The sequence below is a fragment of the Trichoderma reesei genome (genome assembly GCF_000167675.1).
Source record: "Trichoderma reesei QM6a unplaced genomic scaffold TRIREscaffold_5, whole genome shotgun sequence".
NCBI classification, from domain to species: Eukaryota; Fungi; Ascomycota; class Sordariomycetes; order Hypocreales; family Hypocreaceae; genus Trichoderma; species Trichoderma reesei.
The window spans coordinates 1,504,892-1,522,379 of NW_006711152.1; the positions used below are offsets into that span (position 1 = coordinate 1,504,892).

General features: G+C 55.3%; 5 protein-coding genes across 5 annotated transcripts; 4 read left to right on the forward strand and 1 right to left on the reverse strand.

Moving 5' to 3' along the window:
- Window positions 1–4,694: 4,694 nt before the first annotated feature.
- On the forward strand, window positions 4,695–5,630 carry TRIREDRAFT_58381 (uncharacterized protein; the record flags this gene model as incomplete). The annotated part of the gene is made up of 2 exons (XM_006963703.1): window positions 4,695–5,396; window positions 5,493–5,630. 2 exons carry the CDS (start codon window positions 4,695–4,697, stop codon window positions 5,628–5,630), a joined length of 840 nt encoding a protein of 279 aa, XP_006963765.1.
- A 603-nt stretch (window positions 5,631–6,233) lies between these two features.
- On the forward strand, window positions 6,234–8,592 carry TRIREDRAFT_58918 (N-terminal binuclear Zn cluster-containing/DNA binding domain-containing protein; the record flags this gene model as incomplete). Its single annotated transcript, XM_006963704.1, has 5 exons — window positions 6,234–6,254; window positions 6,416–6,501; window positions 6,574–6,781; window positions 7,100–7,929; window positions 8,025–8,592. Coding segments are annotated over 5 exons (1,713 nt in total), but the record flags the coding sequence as incomplete, so codon positions are not given.
- A 1,138-nt stretch (window positions 8,593–9,730) lies between these two features.
- Window positions 9,731–10,604, forward strand: TRIREDRAFT_105707 (uncharacterized protein; the record flags this gene model as incomplete). Its single annotated transcript, XM_006963705.1, has 4 exons — window positions 9,731–9,850; window positions 10,253–10,322; window positions 10,376–10,452; window positions 10,485–10,604. 4 exons carry the CDS (start codon window positions 9,731–9,733, stop codon window positions 10,602–10,604), a joined length of 387 nt encoding a protein of 128 aa, XP_006963767.1.
- Window positions 10,605–11,155: 551 nt separating this feature from the next.
- Window positions 11,156–14,848, forward strand: TRIREDRAFT_21953 (uncharacterized protein; the record flags this gene model as incomplete). Its single annotated transcript, XM_006963486.1, has 3 exons — window positions 11,156–11,268; window positions 11,431–13,674; window positions 13,804–14,848. The coding sequence occupies 3 exons, from the start codon at window positions 11,156–11,158 to the stop codon at window positions 14,846–14,848; spliced, it is 3,402 nt and encodes a 1,133-aa protein (XP_006963548.1).
- A 1,188-nt stretch (window positions 14,849–16,036) lies between these two features.
- TRIREDRAFT_105709 (uncharacterized protein) lies at window positions 16,037–17,434 on the reverse strand (the record flags this gene model as incomplete). The annotated part of the gene is made up of 1 exon (XM_006963908.1): window positions 16,037–17,434. One exon carries the CDS (start codon window positions 17,432–17,434, stop codon window positions 16,037–16,039), a length of 1,398 nt encoding a protein of 465 aa, XP_006963970.1.
- Between the last annotated feature and the right edge of the window lie 54 nt (window positions 17,435–17,488).

Below are 17,488 nucleotides of genomic sequence, written 5' to 3' on the forward strand. Positions count from 1 at the left end.
CGAAGGCAATGCATGTGGAAATTGCAGATGCTAATGGGGGTCAGACTCGCGTGCGAAGAAGAACAAGATACCGTGACAATGAGGGCAGTGAATTCGTGGCCTTGCTTCCCGCCTCTTGGACTGGACGGACGCTGAATCACCTGCACTCGCCCTGCACATCAGGATGCTGTTGATCAGGTGTAATTGTCGACTCTCGGGCCATGCATTCGTCAATCTTCCCATCTCGACACCAAGCACAAGTAACGGCTACTTCTCGTATACCTAGGTACCTATCATCTGGAGATCTTCTCCTCTTGGAAATGCTCCCCTCGACACGGCTTCATACAACTTCACACAAGCCCTCCTCGGCCAATTCGATACCTACTTGTAGACGCCGCAACTACTAGGTACCACTTGAGATCATGGCTGAACTCAAAGTCCTCCGGAGGTACCTTGATGGGACTGATGCACCGCCAGGCACTTCCACTCCCGGCTTCATTGGCTGACGGCGACAGCGACGCATCGTGGCTTCCTCCTCTAGGGTTGAAAAGCACTGGCTCCCCTCCGCGGTCGAACCTTCCTCACTGCAACTTGCCATCCTCGCTAAAGAGCCCGAAAGCTAAACACACCCGACGCCCTTGCCTCAGGTTATCAAAAGCCCCCAAACCTCCGTCTTTCGCTGCCTTGCCTTGCCTTGCCTTGCCTTTTCATCTTCTCTTGGAGATGCCTGTATCAAAACTGCCGGCTGCCCGCGATTTCTTGGAGTTGGTATATCGCCCTCGAGTTCTGGAGCTTTTTGATTCGCGCGTGTCGATTCGTCGTCTTTGGTTTCCCCCTTTCTTGACTTGATCCGGTCCCTGAGCTGAGCCCTCGCATGTTATTTTACTCTGTATTTCTTCCTCGGTCTGCCCAGAGATTGATGCGTTTCCATGGACGCTGCCCGGTTGCGACAGAGGTCTGCCAGTCATAGCTCGCTGCGCAGCCAGTATCGATATCAGTCCAGAATGAGCAACTACACTAATCCCCGGCCCTCTGGCCAACGACACCCCTTACGCAGCGTTAACGAGCATGCCGCTCTTCTGCGCTCCCCTGGGCCCCTGGAGAGCATGTTGAAGACCACAACCGAGACTGGAGACATCGGCATCTTTTCCATCAGGCCGAACCCTTCCTCAACCTTTGGGCGTCCGACAAGGTCCAGGTCGCATCCGAGGGAGGCAAGCCTGCCCTTCCCGCCACGCCCGTCAGGATATGATGAGAATTACTACAGACACCCGAATGACCGCAGGAGAATGCGGTCGTATCGCGATACCGCGTCTGAAATCATTTCTCTCTATGGCTCTGGAAGCCAACAAACGCTCATGTCGTCCGTCTCACCAGCTAGTCTCGAGGATGACCCCAGATCGTACTCCATGACAACGACACCCAGTTCAAAGAGGATCCCATCTCAGAAGTCTACAGGTACACTGCAGAGCCAGTCAAGTGGAAGTGGCTACCAACGTCCAAGATCTCCCTTTCCTTATCCGACTCGACTGAAGCGTCCGGGGGTCCGTCCGGCCTCTCCAGCTCTCAGGGACAATGGGGATGTAGACTACAGTAGAATGGTTGAGCTTGATCGGTTTTCCCAAGTGGGTCATCATCTCTGAGAGGCTTTGCTCGGACCTTTTCGTCACTGACTTCCTCGCAGAGAACTGTTCATGGGTCATACAAGCCTACTTTTTCCCATGGCTCTCGACGACCCCTTCCCACGGCCTTCCGGCCCGATGTCAACAGATCAACAATGTCTCTGCCATCAAGATCACTGACTTCGCCCTATTATCACTCACCAGCTCCCTGCGATGCCAGAGCGGCTGGCTCTTCTATGTCATGGGGAATCCCCAGGCAATCGAGTCGGCACCGCCGGGGTTCTGCGGACCAGAGCACTCGTTCGCCAAGTCTAACATCCATCGTCGAGATGTATGATAGACCGATAACCTCGAATGTGAACTGCGCCTCTCCTGTGCAATCCCCCGGCCCTTTGTTCTACGATTACAGTGAACAGTTTGAGGACGAGCCGCCTTGGGATGGGGAGATGGACTTACCTTTGCACCCCATACCCAAGAGAGCTGAGAACATCCGCCAATCTCTGCTGCTAATGGACGACATCGAAGGAAATTTTGACCTAGGCAGCAACTATTCAGACTCGACAAAATCCGATGCCCAGGCTGCTGGAGAGCCTTCAGCAGAGCCGTGTCACTCGCCGGACGCCGTAGATTGCAACACTCAAGACACGGAAGCAAAACAGCTTACTCCTGGAGACGATCTGCATGCTATAGGATCCGACTCGCCTGTTCATTCGAATCCATGCGGCGTCCCTATGATTACCATATGTGACGAAGAAGACAGTCAACCCAGGAGGTTGGTCAATGATGCATCGCCGGATACAGAGGCAGATGCAGTCGATATGCTTTCACTGATGAGCGATTCATCTTCGTTGCGATCAAACTCCCCGTTGGAGACCCCTCCGAAAGTGGCAGAGACCAAATTTGATGTGGTTAGCGAATTACAGAGTCGACAGCCATCTCAAGTCGGCTTTTCCAAGGCGAGATATTCGCTAGATCCAGCACTCTCTGAACTCGCTTCAATTGTGACATCCTTTGACCACTCAGAGAGAGTACCAGGTCCTAAGGACGGCGAGGTCCAATGCGTGAGCGGAGAGCGCCATGATACCTTTGTGTATTCACAAGGCGAGCCACATCCTGGTGCTCTGAACTGGTCGAAGAGGTGGCCGTCACCATCACCGCCCCGGAGGGTCGGGGAGGAAGGCGGCGTATATCAGAAACGCCATCGCAGGAATGGCGCGGCTTCACGAATCAGCATCACTGGCATCGTCCCAGACAGCTACATAAAGCGTACCCCTGAGCGGCGAAACAGCCTACAGATTCTCTCACCGGCACCAATTTCCCCCGCACGACAGCTGAGAGTCAAGGAGAGCATACCTCAGTTGATGAAAGCATTGCCTCCGCTGCCAAGAGAAGCCGAAAAGCTATCAGGGTACGGTACCGCAGGTATACCAACACCGTCCGATTATATGGCAAATGACCCTTTGATGTTGAGCAGAGACGGCCTTGCAGAAATGAAGCGGCGGTTGGAAGCGAGGCAAAAGGCTGCACCGCCCACGACACCGCAAGGCTTTCAGAGCACGCAGCCGAGATTCAGAGTGAGAGCCCATGCAACACCATCATCCCTACTCGGCAAATCCGGTGCCGCGGCGTGTTCGACTTCTTCGCAAAGGCCAACGTTTACCAGCACTCAAGAATTCTACGGCTCAGCATCGCGATCAAAGCTGCGGCTCAAAGCAACACCGAGCCAGGCTGGCCAAGTTCAGTCGGACCAGAGCTGGCTTTCGCCATGGAGCAACCGGCTGAAACAATGCAACTCGCTGGCAGAGCTCTCGCCATGTATCAAAAGGGATGCTTTCGATGACAAGGGCGAAATTGACAAGGGCACCAAGGGGCGAGGATCGAGCTTTGATTCGAGCAGTTGCGACTCGGTGACGGTAGAGGTCAAGCCTATCCGATTTGAGCCTTCACCACAGCCATCCGATCAGTTCAATATCCCCTATCCGCCTTCGCCAGCCAAGGCAGAGGTACACCCAAGCGCTATCCCGCCAGTGAATTGTGGTGCGCTATTGGTCGAGACAGGAGACAGCTGCGCTGGTCATCGGCCAAGCGAATCGCACGGGCTTCGGGGCAAGCTTTCGATGCTTCGGCTACGATTTGCCAACACGCAGAAGTATGAGGGGGCGATGCTGCCTGTTACAACTACAGTGCCTACGCCTGGGATAATAGCCAACCAAAGTATAAACGAATGGTACAACGCAGGGATCAATAGCAATCCGGAACGACCTGCTGCTGAACAGGAGAAGGTGGAATGGCGCGTCAAGAGGTGGGCACGAGCTGCTAGGAAGGCTGTTCGTCTATATGTCAGGAAAACCCTGGAACGGTCTCCCAGGGCAAGCGCCTGATGGCGAGGACAGTGCGCTGACTTGAAATTTGAATTGTGCGCAGAAGAGTGCCTCTAATGACTACTAAGCTATACGGCACTTTGGGCATGGCAAATAGCAACATATCGTGAGGGTCTATGGGGATAATGGAAGAGGAGACATGTGGCGCGGCCGAGAGGGGTCTGTGAATTATACGCTAGCTAGCAGAATACCTAATCAAGTATGACCTCTACGTTTGAGCAGCTGCAATGACACATGCATTTGTTCAGCTTGATCGGAGTGCGTCCCCGGGGGGGCAGCCTTCTCCCGCTTTCAGGCACATGCCTCGTGACGTGTTGCTCGATCTTGGCCTTGTTTGTTCTTAATCGGCGGACCGGCGTCTGGGGTGAAATGCCAAAACACCAACCATGGCTTGCGGAGGCGCAACTCCGCCCCGATCATTATTCACAGCTGGGGGCGTAGAGGCTGCCTTGGCTGCCTTGAACAATGCCTTAATGAATGGAATATGCCTTCCTATCGCGAGCTTAATGTCTGGTGATGGCTGACGGATGTTGTCCCTACCTGAGTTGCTGCAGGTTTCAGCTATTGTCGCTTAAACACCATGGTATGCTAAAGGTATCTACCTTAGGTATGTAAACGTGGGAAGCAGGCAAGTATATATATATACCAGCTGTAAGCCCTTCACCACTGGAGTTGCAAAGCCCTGAATACTCTCATTAGACGAAATAGCACAATGATCAAGAGATCGATCGTCACTGGGCAACAGGCCCGACTCGCCTCGCGAAACGGGACACACACGACGTCAACTTCAGGCCTGGCACCCGGCCATCTCCAAGCCAACCTCATCATCCTGCCTTCACGCTACGCAAGCGATTTCCGCACTCTCTGTGCGCGGAACCCCGTGCCATGCCCTCTGATTGCCGAGTCTGCAGCCAAGGGCTGTAGCGATGCCTTCATATCTCACCTGAAGAAGCTCGGCGGCGACGAGATTCTCGGACGAGGCAGCGATGTCAGGCGAGATGCGCCGCGATACATGGTCTACAAGGACTCGAAGCTGGAAAAGAGCCACTGCGAGGAGGTGACGGCGGAGTGGACGGACGACCACATTGCGTTCCTGATCGGGTGCTCGTACTCGTTCGAGACGGCGCTGGTGGAGGCGGGCCTGGCGCCGCGGCAGCTGGTGCAGGGGCGCAACGTGCCGATGTACAGGACGACGATGGGGCTGTGCGCGGCGGGGGTGTTTCGGGGCGGGACGTATGTCGTGTCGATGAGGCCGTATAGGAAGGGGGACGTCGAGCGGGTGAGGGAGGTGACGAGGAGGTTTGGGACGATGCATGGGGAGCCGGTGGATTGGGGATGGGATGCGGTGCGGAGGCTGGGCATTGGGGATATTGATGGGCCGGAGTGGGGGGACGGGCCGTTGGATGAGGGGGGTGTGATGGGGTTTGGGAGGGCGAGGAGGGAGAGGCTTTTGAGGGAGGGCCGTGGTGGTGATGGTGAGGATGAGGATGAGGATGAGGATGAGGAGGAGGAGGTGCCTGTGTTTTGGGGGTGTGGAGTGACGCCGCAGGAGGCGGTGATGAGGGCGGGTTTGGAGGGGGTTGTGATGGCGCATGCGCCGGGGCATATGCTGGTGCTGGATGCGAGGGATGAGGATATTGTAGAGTGAGGTTGATGGTGGTGGTGGTGATGGTGATGCTCAGATGTGGTGTGGTGATTGATGTCTTTATCTTGATGGAGTCAGCTGTATTATAGCGAGAGAACAGGGACGGCAGCTTCAACTATATACACGAGTCAGGTTCCTCAATTAGTGTCGATCAAGTCTTCATATCCAAAGTGTCGAATCCGGTCTGTTGTGAGTCTGATGTGCCCACTGGAGGATGCAAGTTCTAAGTTGAAGATCTGAGACGCCTGCGTTCGACCTTCACTGCGTCAAAGGAGGAGGTCTTCAAGGTCGGTCGGCAACCGGCAAGAAGTCCATGTCGCTAGAGGCGTCAAAAGTGTCTCTAATGAGGTACATGTACTAGTAGTGGAGGTGAGGCTAGGTCGGTACATAGTAGTGCCACCAGAAGAGCACATAAAACACAGCATCAGCTGAGGATCCTCACACTCATCCGTCATCTCATGTCCCATCTTTAACTCGTCATCTTTCGCTTTGTTTCGCAACATCGTTATCAATTGACTTGACAACGCTCAAGATTCTTTGTATGACTTATCAGCAGCTATTGTAGCAATCTGGTAGCCGCAGCACAACGATGGACGAGCCCCTCTTGGGAGACTCCATCAGGACATCGTGAGTCCTCTCCCCGTCAACTCGAGGCTGAACTTTTGCTGACGAATTGGACGCCTTTAGCTGTGAGCGATGCCGTCGTCGCAAGGTCTGTCTTGGGCTCTCTTCCGTGGATGCCGCTTGGTGCTATTTCGAGGCTGACGCTACTTAATTTGCACCCATAGATCAAATGTGATCGGAAGCGTCCCTGCTCCAGATGCGCCAAGGCCGGCACCGAGTGTGTCCTTCAAGGTATCGGGGAGAAGCAGCGGTAAGACGGAAACTCGTCGTGGGCTTGACCAGGCGCTGAGGGTTGGACCTGTGTACTGACAACGATGCCGAGCAGGCCGGTCTCAAAGAGCTATGTCCAGGCCCTGGAAGGCCAAATTGCCGCTCTCGAGACAGTGATCCACAAGCTCGCCCTGGCAGACGACGCGGAGCGGACGCAAATCATCTCTGATCTTTCCCTGTCTTCGGCGGCCCCCAGCGTGCCGTTGGCCGAGGCTGGTCCGGCTGACCTCAAGACGGACCCGAGCCTCGCCGCTGCCCGAGTCAAGTCCGGGCAGTTGAGGCGGCTGAGAGGAAGCAATGCTGCGCAGTTCTTCGGCGGGACCAGCTTGCTTCAGATACACTTTTCACAACAGTCGTCGTCGTCTGTGGCAGCAAACTCCACGGCCATGGAGTCTCTGGCCATTTCCACAGATAGCCAGCCTTACAGCAACAGCAACAGCAACAGCAACAGCCACAGCATCGGCGTCGCTAACAACGGTAACCCCAGTTTGGAACTAAGCGAGCTATATGGCGAGTTTGACGATCTCAGCCCCATGGGCGCATCGTTTCAGTATGAGCCTCACCATGAGACTTCGCAGAAGATGATGTCGCGATTCTTCCAGGAGGTCTATCCGTACAACATGGTTGTCTACCGCGAGTACTTTTTGAGAGATTACGATGTTGGCTCGGGGAAATACTACTCAGACGTTCTGTTCTACTCCATCTGCGCTCTGGGAGCTCTTCAATGCGACGATATGCTCAATCTCTCCGATGTCTTCGCAGGCCAGGCTCAGACACTCCTTTACTCAACTCTGGACAGCCCCGACCTGACGGTTCTCCAAGCTCTCGTTCTGCTGGGCTACCGCGAAATTGCCGTAGGGCGGGCATCCAAGGGCTGGCTGTTCTGCGGCATGGCTTTCCGTCTCGCGCACGAAATGGGCCTCCATCTCGATCCCACCAACTGGCAGGGCCCTACCCACGAGGAGACGAGCGGCGACAGGGAAATCCTGCGCCGAGTCTACTGGGCAGTCTTCATCGCCGACAAGCAGCTCAGTCTGTATTTTGGGAGACCGCCAGCCTTGTACCCCAGCGAGTCGGACGTGCGAAATACCATCCGGCTGCAATACCCCCCCGGCTGGCAAGGCCTCTTGGAGACGTACATTTGCAAAGGATCGTCGGCCAATGAGTGGGACAACGGTGTTACCCTCGTGGGCTCGTTCATATACCGAGCTGAACTGGCCAAGATCATTCATCTCATCATCACGGATTTGTTCGAGAATCGGAGGGGAGGCGCGGATCCCACCATTATTGCGACCAAGACGCGGAGGATCCACGTTTTGTTGACGAGGTGGCTCACAAATCTTCCCAGTTCGTTGCATTGGAACCAGTGGACGGTTGGCCAAGTGCCTCCATACGTTTTGCATCTACAGTAAGTTGGACAAGTTGCTTTGCGTGGCACCCCCTACTTCTTTGTGCCACCTACCTAAAGTCGTTCTTTATCGTGACTGATCCAAATATCAACAGCATGATGTTCCATACCATCATGATCATCCTCCACCGCCCGCCTTCGCACATGTTCGAGAACCCAGGCATCGCCGACAGCGAAGACGTGGAGATCTGCTACGAATCTCTACAGGCAATCCTCCGCCTCATGCGGAGCTACTCCCGCTACTACCGCTACCGGTCCCTGCCCCTCGACTTTGTGCACACGCTCTCCACCGCCGCAAGCACCGTCATGATGAAGCGCTTCCTCCAAAAGGCCTCGTGGAGCGACCCGGACATTGAGCGCGCGCTGTCGCTCATCATGCAGGCCATGGACGAGATCCAGAACACCTGGCCGTGCGTGCGGGAGATTCGGGACGTGGTCCTGCAGGCGCAGCAGACGCAGGCGACGATGCCGCCGGAGGATCCCCTCAATGCGCCGGGCCTGATGAACGGACTGGAGGTGGATCACGATGGTTTCCTGGCGAATCTGGGGGAGGACGTTGATATTGGGACGTTGATTACAGACGAATTTCTCAGTGCGCAGGTGCCAATCCTAGAGCAGGGTCTGGAGCCATTTGATTTCAACCAGTTGTCGGGACCTCCCTGAACGGTTTACGACATGTTGATATCTTTGCCCTACTCAAGCCGTAGGTACATACCTACCTATCCTCAAGGCATGGGAGAACAAGCCCATCTTTCCACCTAGTAGTAGACTAAACCCTATGTGTTTTGTCGGTGGAGGAGGAATCATCCGGGAGCAAGTAGCCTATTCGCACTTCGAGAACATCTCCGGAAGCTTTCGGGCAACCGACTCCGACGGCAAATCTAACGACGGGAGACAATTTGGTCAGGGTTCAAGGCCAGAACACTCGTCCTTTGCCGGAACAGGACACTACGATGCGGCCGTGCGGAGCCGTGCATCTGTGCTCCCGTATGTACTCTGGAGATCCTGAGGGGTGATTCACCGCCACGTCCAGGCTACCAGGTCCAGACTTGCCGGGTCGGAGCCCTAACGGCTGTGGACATGCTTTGTTGTCGGTTGCTGGACTGCTCTTGGGAGTGATGTGCTCTCCATGAGTGCTATACTAACATGCAGGACGTTTGCCCAAGTGAATCCCTTCTTGGGCTGGATACAGGAGAAGCAGTTGGGTGGCTGACTTGAAGGCATCTGTTGGGGGGGTTCCAAGTGGTCCTGAGGTGTGCCGTTGAGGGAGCGCAGAGAATCGAATGCGACTCCCGGTGAAGATAGGGCTAGTATATTACTTTATAGCTTGAGAAATGCATCAGCCTCCGCGATCATCCCCCGAACCTCTCGTGTTCTCATCATTCTTCTCAAGCGTACAAACTACAACTAACTACATTCCTCCATAAGTCTCGGGTCGGTCCCGAACAGAAAAGAAGCCTCGGTTCCGGTGAGCTAAAAATAGGACCCTTTGACGGGAAGAGTGGAGAAAGAGCCAGGGCCATTGTGTTTGCACCTGATCCTTTGGGCTTAGGCTGCTGAGCAACTGGTCCGATGCTATTGATGGAGATTTATGCCCGTGTAGGTATTACTCAAGGGTGGAAGACGAGAAGCTTTGTCAATCAGGGGGGTTTACGGGGAAAATGCATTTATGTATTGCGACTGAAGGCTCATAGGGGCTGGATCAGATGTAGAAGAGGTGGAATGCCAATGGATAAGGGGTGCTTTTCGGTCAGAACTGGGTTGTATTAATGAGCTGTAGGCTGGCCTATTTAGAATCACCATGGCAATGGGTCTAATAAAGAGATTACAGCCGCATTTGAATCTTAGAGATTTTCCATCACTAGCAAAGGAGGATAGGCCCTCTAAATCTAGTACAGTCGAGACGGATACGACAGACAGAGTATGTGAGAACGCACGTCGGCCAAATCCGTAGCTCAACGGCAAGGGAGGCAAGGAGGATCTGCAGCGATAGCTGGGGGAGGTATCTGTAATCTGTGCGCGCATGTAGATATGCCGATGCGGTGAGATTGTGAATAGAGAGCAAGGTACCTACGGAGAATAGGTACCTGGTAGAGGGCGATTCCCCATTTGCTTCAGGTGACGTTAAAGAGTCAAGATAGTACTGCCCAGCGTGAGGGGAGTTCGTACTTGGTCGATTGGAGCATCCCCAGCGATTAACGCAGTGTTAGCAGATATACACGGCGATCCCGTTGGCGAACATGAAAGAGCGTATAGAGATCCAATAAGGTATGGGCCATCAATACTGCCGGCGACTCTTGTACTGTTACACTACATGTACTAGGAAGGCATTGCCGTAGGCCATGCAGCATTGAAAGAGGCGTTATTACGAGAAGGACATGGATGCGCTTCGTGTGAGTGGGCATACCTCTAGCATAGCTGGCGACTCCTCGAATGTTTCTGACAGGCGATGAGCACATGGATGTCATTCGTGAGGATACAATCAACTCATCTTTTCTCGTCCAGCTTTGGTGTACCGTCTCTGTAAGTAAGACAAGTACCGTATTTCTCGATAGGTATGTTCCCAGGTGCATACCGTACATGTCCATGAACACAAACGGCGTCATCGTCATCATCATCATCATCATCAGTCAGCCCAAGAGCGCTACAAGGCCGCTAAACCGCCCAGCTGGTGATGCCTCCAGGGCGCCGCCGCGGCACTAGCAGGCCTGGTCGGGGGGGTCGGTGCGGACGCTAGAACCCAGAGCTCAGCTTCTAAAGACGCCCGGGGCATGGATGGCCAAAGGAGGGCCTGATGGCCACCAGCAGGTTGCCGGTACCTGCGGAATGGCCTCGTCGGCACGCGCCATGCAAAGTCCCGAGTACGCAGTTGGTGCCACTGCGTATTACAGGTACCTACAAGGAAGCAGTGGGCAGTTCCGCGCCATGGCTTCTCAGTTGCACCTGCTTTGCCTCGAGAAGCGCCTACAAACTACTAGAGCCTCTCAGCCACGCTTCCTCCGCCTCATTGCTCCTTTAATCCCTTCCATCTTCTCTTCTCTAGATCGTCTTCGCTTCCCTCTTCTTGTCGCTTCGCCGTTGCAGCAGCTGCTTACTCCGCTGGACCACCAATCTGATAGCGCTTCTTCTTCTTCTTCTCTCTCTCTCCCTCGCCGGCCGTCGCCTGGACATGCCGCATCGTCGCCCGGGCACCACGAGCTGCTGATTTTGCTAGCGGAGCAGCGTCATGGACGACGCCTCGGCGCCGGCAGAGGCGCGACGGTTGAGCATCGAAAAGGTGCCCATTGTCCCCGAGGCGCCGCCACCGTTCGACGGCCTACCCGACGAAATCATCGAGCAGTGAGCATCTCTCCCCTTGGACTGGTCGACGGGGCGCGGGCGTTGCTGTGATGGCCCAAGACGAGAATGGCAGACCAGGAGCAATGTCGGGAAGAGCAGCGAGATGGCCACAAGACGGGAGAAAGGGCAAAGCATCATGGAATCTAACGGGCCGCATCACAGGATACTCCTCGCCACGGATCCCAATGGCTTCGCCTCGCTCATGGCGCTCAACCGCAAGTGGCGGGACGTGTCGCAGCGCCCGCACCTGTACCGATATCACCTCGCTCGATGTCCGACGTATGCGGCAAACACAGCCAGCTTGCCATCTGCCGATACCGACAACTTGCCTCTTCTGCGACAACTATTTGCCAGGGAAATCAAGCGAAACCTCTTTGCATCCTACGTCCGGCCAACCGTCACTCTCGTCAAGCTCGTGTCCAAGGCTATCAGCTCGTCGTCATGTCCAGGCGGAGAAGGCATGGGCTTCACCACGTCGCCAAACGGCCATTACGTGCTGGCGTACAATTCGTCCAGGATGTACCTCATCAACGCTGCCGGGTCGGGGATCGAGATGAAGCGCGAGTTCAAGATGCTGCGCCGTCCGGTCTCGGCCTGTGTCTCCAACGATGCCACGCTCCTGGCCGTGCTCTCCACCGAGATGCAGGTTGATATCTACGATCTGAAGCAGTCCCCGCCCAAGCGAAAGCAGTCCATGATCCTCGACAACAACCCGCGAACCATTGCGCTGTCGCCCTGCGGCACCGTTCTCACCGCAGCCTACGACGGCGGCATCGAGGTCCAGTCGCTCAGTCGGGGGGCCTCTCCCACCGAGCGGCGCGCTGTCAAATGCGATGCGGTGGATGCCTTGGCTTTTTCGTTTGACGGCACCCAGATCCTTGGCACAACCCTTCATTCGTCTCCACCGAGCACCGTCGTCATCACCGCGCCGTACTACGACCCCGGTGCCCTGTCAATGGAGCAGGGAGAGGAGAACCTAAGCGCAATGTGGACCACGTCCATACTGTTCCCCAATTCCAGCCGTGACTGCAGCCATGCCGTGCTGCTGCAGGACGGGAGCCAAGAGGAGGCCGCCTGGGCGTTTGCATACGATCGCACCTTTGAGACCTTTCGAGCCGTCCGCATTGACGACCTGAGAAATGGCACCACGCACTTCACCGGGCCAGTGCCCAAATCGAACTCGCAGGCCAAGTTGCTCCCTTGCACGCTGCCTTCGGCCACGTATCATGGCGAATTGGTATCGGCGTGCTTCCACGGCAGCGAGGTCTGGATCTATGGCGTGCCCGAGGACTTGTCCGCAGTGCCTGAGGCCTCCTTGGCCGCCGACAATGCCTCTGGTCTGGCTCGGAGGAATAGCGCCCAGAGCCACTCTTCGCGATCGCCATCGACGAGAACACAAGAGGTTGTCCCTCCCACAGATGGCACCGTAAGAGTTCCTCAATGGCAGATTCTGTGTGATAAGCTCAGGAACAACTTTGTAGCGGGACACAAGACTTCGGACTTCATTGGCGTGACCAACGTCAAGTGGGTGTCAGGATTCGGCGACACTTTGCTCAAGGAGAGGCTCATTGTCACCGCCTCTGGAGTGGTAGGGCCGAGGCTCGTCACCGACGACGAGGACATGGATTTTGTTGATGGCGGTAGAATCGCTCTTCTGGATTTCGGATATGCCCTTACTGACGGAACCAAGACCGAGATCACCCTCGAGGTTGGGACTGACGATGCCGAGGTCCTCGAAGAGGAGAAACGTGATATCGAGACCGAAGTTGCCATTGTACGGCGGAGGACGGTAGCCCAACGCGGAGGAAGAGGAGCCAGGAGGGGCAGCTTGACGCGAACGGCAACAATCGCCGTTACGCCAACGTCCTCCGCCACGGCCGTGTCACCCATTTCGCCGGTATCGACAAGGAGCAACGAGGACGACGACCCTTTGGTACCGCGTACGATGGGCCGTAACCCTGCTGCAGAGCGCCCAATCATCCGCGAACCCGTCGTCGACGAGGAGGAGTTTCTGTCGATAGAGGAACAGGAAGCTATGGATGCCCCCTATGCTCATTCCAGCCCGCGCTCAGGGACGACGCTCCGTCGAGCAGCCACAGTTGCCGCCGCTAGCCGCCGGCTGAATCCGCGGACAGCTGATGGGCGGCCCATAGAGTACCGTCGAGCAGACGGCAGGAGAGAGCATCCGCACGAAAGCGATGCCGACAACTGGGTCCCACCGCCGCCTCCGTATCAGGCCGAGGATCCAGGAGACGCGCCCGCTTTTCTTCGCGGGCGAGCAGTCCTGGCGGCTGTCTCGGTGCCGGGGCAGACACAGCAATATCTGGCTCTGCCGCTGCCTGAACAGCATCCCGCAGACCCCCTTCCACCTCAGCTGCCGAGTCTGATTATTCCACCCAATCTGTCGTCAGTCTCCGTCCATGGGAACAGCAACTATCATGAACAGGGCGGGTCAAGCCATGCTAGGGCTGCGAGCGATTCTTCAGTAGTCAGCAGACTGCGAGCTGCCGACGAGCTGCATCTGCCCTTGTCAAGCACGTCTGGTCCGTTGGATCATGGAGATATATACGATGTCTCTCCTCCTGCCTCGCCCATGAGGGTCCGAACTCGGGACAGCCATTCCATGGTCACTTCACAGGATTCCGCAACACCACAACCGACGACAGCAACGTCAAGCACTTCAATGGGCGTGTATGAGAGCAGTCCGGCTACGGTAGGCCCCTTGGTGCATCCCGAATTCGACTTTGGCTCGCCGGGGCTCGGGTTCGAGAGTGCCTCGAACTCAGCATTAGAGGCCAGCAGTGCCTCGAGTCATATTGGACGAAGGCTGTCTAATGCACAGACCTGGCCATTGGTTTCTCCATCATCTGCTGACAGACAAGAAACTGCCTCCACCTCCACCTTGGAAACCTCCCGTTCAGCCTTGCCACCGGCTCCGAGCTCCGATCAAATGGCCAGGCTCATACGAAGAGTGAGCCAGGGCCATCCCGTTAACCTAGCCGGCAGTCTGCACTCGACGCAGTACCAGCAACTACATCGGCCGCAGCCGGTTGCCGGCTCGCTGGCTACCACGCCAACAAACGTTCCCGACACGGACATTGACCAGCCCCTGATCATCAGCACTCCACGCGGCGTGGGCGGTGCCTATGATCCCCCGGGACGCAGAGTCTCCCAACGCGGCGACACACCCATTGTGGCTCCCGTGCCTAGGCGGCCTCGCGCCACAGGCGGCTCTGCTGCTCCGGCCACGGTAGAGGTGCTGGAGACAATCTCCACCGGAGGCCCTCAACCGATACAGCAAACCAACCTCGTGTTGCCGACGTGGATGCGGGGGCCGCCGGCATCGCCTGGGAGGCAACCGTCCACCGTCAATAGACGGCCGAGTCGAGCCGAGAGGAGCGCGGCCAAGAATATGCGAGACGCGAAGAAGCGCGGGTGGACAGCCAAGAAGAAGAAGAAGTCAAAGGAGACGCCTAAGCCAGCCATTACCGAGGAGGACAACAATGGCAGCATCTGGATGGACATGGACGTGCCGCAGACCAAGGAACACGACAAGGACAAGAAGTGCAACGTTATGTGATGAATGACTTCCACGGCTTTTGGCTTTCCGTTTTTCTTATTCTCAGCGACAGCCACGGATTATCGAAATGGCGCCAGCACAGCATTTGTATCATCTCCCAGCAAGCGAGCTTGTGGTTTCTCTGCCAGTTCGAAACAATGATTCGCCAGTTTGAAAAAGATTCTCTGATTTATGTGGGATATCGAATCTCATGGGTCACAGTATTGTCAATGGGATTTTTTGCTTTTGTAACTTTATTCAGTTGGGAACATTTTCTATCCTAATGAACATTCTTCATCAGCGGCATAGCAGAAGGGCAAAGATGGATGGATGAAAAGCGAGAGCGAACAGCAAGGCAAAGCGTGTTGAGCTTTTCGGTGTGTGTGTGTTTGAAGAATCGAGGGTTTTGGAATCTTTCTTTGTTTAATGAGACTTGTGGGATTTTGGCTTTGAGCGATGATTTGTCTGAATATTTGTACATGGTCATACTCGATTTGAGATACATATATGTACAGCTGCAGCCATAATCTGTCATATCTGATGTTTTCTGGTAGGTAGCGAGAACATGATTGAGAATACATATATATATATATATATATACATACCTATAAACTCAACAGAGTAATCACCATCTTGATGCTCTTGTCATCTTCGTCGATTGCGTGTATCATTTGTCCAAGCCAACTTTTCAAAACACTTTTCCAATCTTTTCTGAGTACCTATCTAAGCTATTAAAACTCAACCAGATAATTACCATTTCCCTCAATAAGCACGAACCACCTGATCTGATCCTATCTTACTCATGCCGCTCCATTGGTATAACCATTCGATCCCCCCGGAAATCGTCGTCAAATTACACGCCTCATGCAGCCCAGCCGCCCATCGGGACAATGGTCCCTGGTATATATACCTTACACAAAGGAAATATATATCGTTATAAAGATGGATCTCCCTTTTTGTCGAGATTCCATAGGTATCACTCATTCTTTGCTTGACAAAGGAAATAACAGAGGGAAAAAAAAAACAAAGATCCCTTTTCCGTCTCTCGTCGCCGTATAAACAATCTTTCTAGGGAGAATTAAGGGGGGTTTGCAAAACAAAGGAGAACGTGAAACGGAAAACACAAAAGACCAAAACCAGTATGCTTGTGATTGGCGAGAAACAAAGGAGAGCAAGACAGACTCTCTTGACAAGAGACAATTATTGCTGTTATATCCGGTTCATGTGAGGAGGCAAAGGAGGCATAAGATACGGCTGCCCGCGCCGCACATCGCCAAGATCAGCCTCGATCATGAGATCGGTAAAGGTGGTGGCGTGCGTCCCGCGCCGATCATAGTTGCCCGTCATTGTGAAGGGGTCGGCAAACACGTCAATGTTCTCACCACTCGACACCCTGTGAAGGTCCTGCGGATAGACTCGCCGGCTGGAAGCTCGCATGGCTCTGATGGGGGGCAGTCGAGACCCAGACCCGACGACGCCCGTACGAGCGTTCCGCTCGTCCTCGGAGGTGACAGAGTCGCGATAGCCCGTTGGCGAGTGGTCTGAGTGGTTCGATGGACTGGGAGAATCAAAGGGATTCGGGATAGACAAGCGCTGGTGCGAGTGGTTATTGCTGAGAGCAATCTGCGGCGGCCTCTGGCTGATGGAAGAGCCGATGGAAGGACTCTTGCGAATGAAGTCGGCGCGGTACGAGTTGGGCTGGAGGATGGGGTCGGAAATGATGCTGCCGGCTCGAGGGCCGGGGCCAAGATGCTTGATCCTTCCCACCGTCGGCTTCTCGGAGTAATCATCCTTCCTGTGGAGGCTGCGGCGACGAACGAAGAGGAACGCAATGGCTCCCAGAACGATCAGAACAGCACAGCCTCCGATAACACCACCGATGATGGAGACGGTCTTTGGGTTGGAAGCATGCGAAGACGACGGATCCGGCGTCCCAGAACTTGCATCGGCTGTGGGCGATGAGGTTGAAGGAGAGGTTGGCGACGAGTCTGGCAGTGTCGCCTCTGATGAAGCCTGCGACGAGACTGGCGATGAGACTGGCGATGAAGCTTCCGATGAGGCTGGCGCGGTGGTGACAGGCGCAACGACCAGGCTAGTGCTGAACGTGGAAGGCGGCTCTGTAGAGGCCGGCGCAGAGTTTGCCGACGTTGCGCTTGCTGGTGAAGCCGTCGTTGACGAGGTAGCCTTCTCCGGAGCCTCGCTCTGATCGGAATCCTTGACGCAGAGGTCGTCTCCGGAACAAGAGTACCCAAAGGGACAGCAAAGGTCGGCGCCGCACTTTTCCAACGGGACGTTAAAGACGCTGGTCTTGATCGGAGACTGCTGGTTCTTGCTCGGATCCTGCTGGCTGACGTCGCAGGTGATGGGCTGGATCTTTTCGCACGTCTGGCCCGTGGGACAGCACATGGCAGTCGTGTTGCCGGCTAGCGGGAGACATGTTGTCCCCTCAGAGCAGCAAAAGTTGTTGGGCAGGCCGGCAGGGCAAGACTGGGTGCCCGCGGAGCATTTCAGTTCTTGAAAGACGAGGCCTGCCGGCGAGGCTGAGACGAGTGATGCCAATGCTGAAACCAGCAGCAAGAGGCGAGCAGACCGTGATGTGAGAGGCATGATGATCTGGCCACAGCTTCAGCCGTACGGTCCAACTTGGTGATTATACGGCCC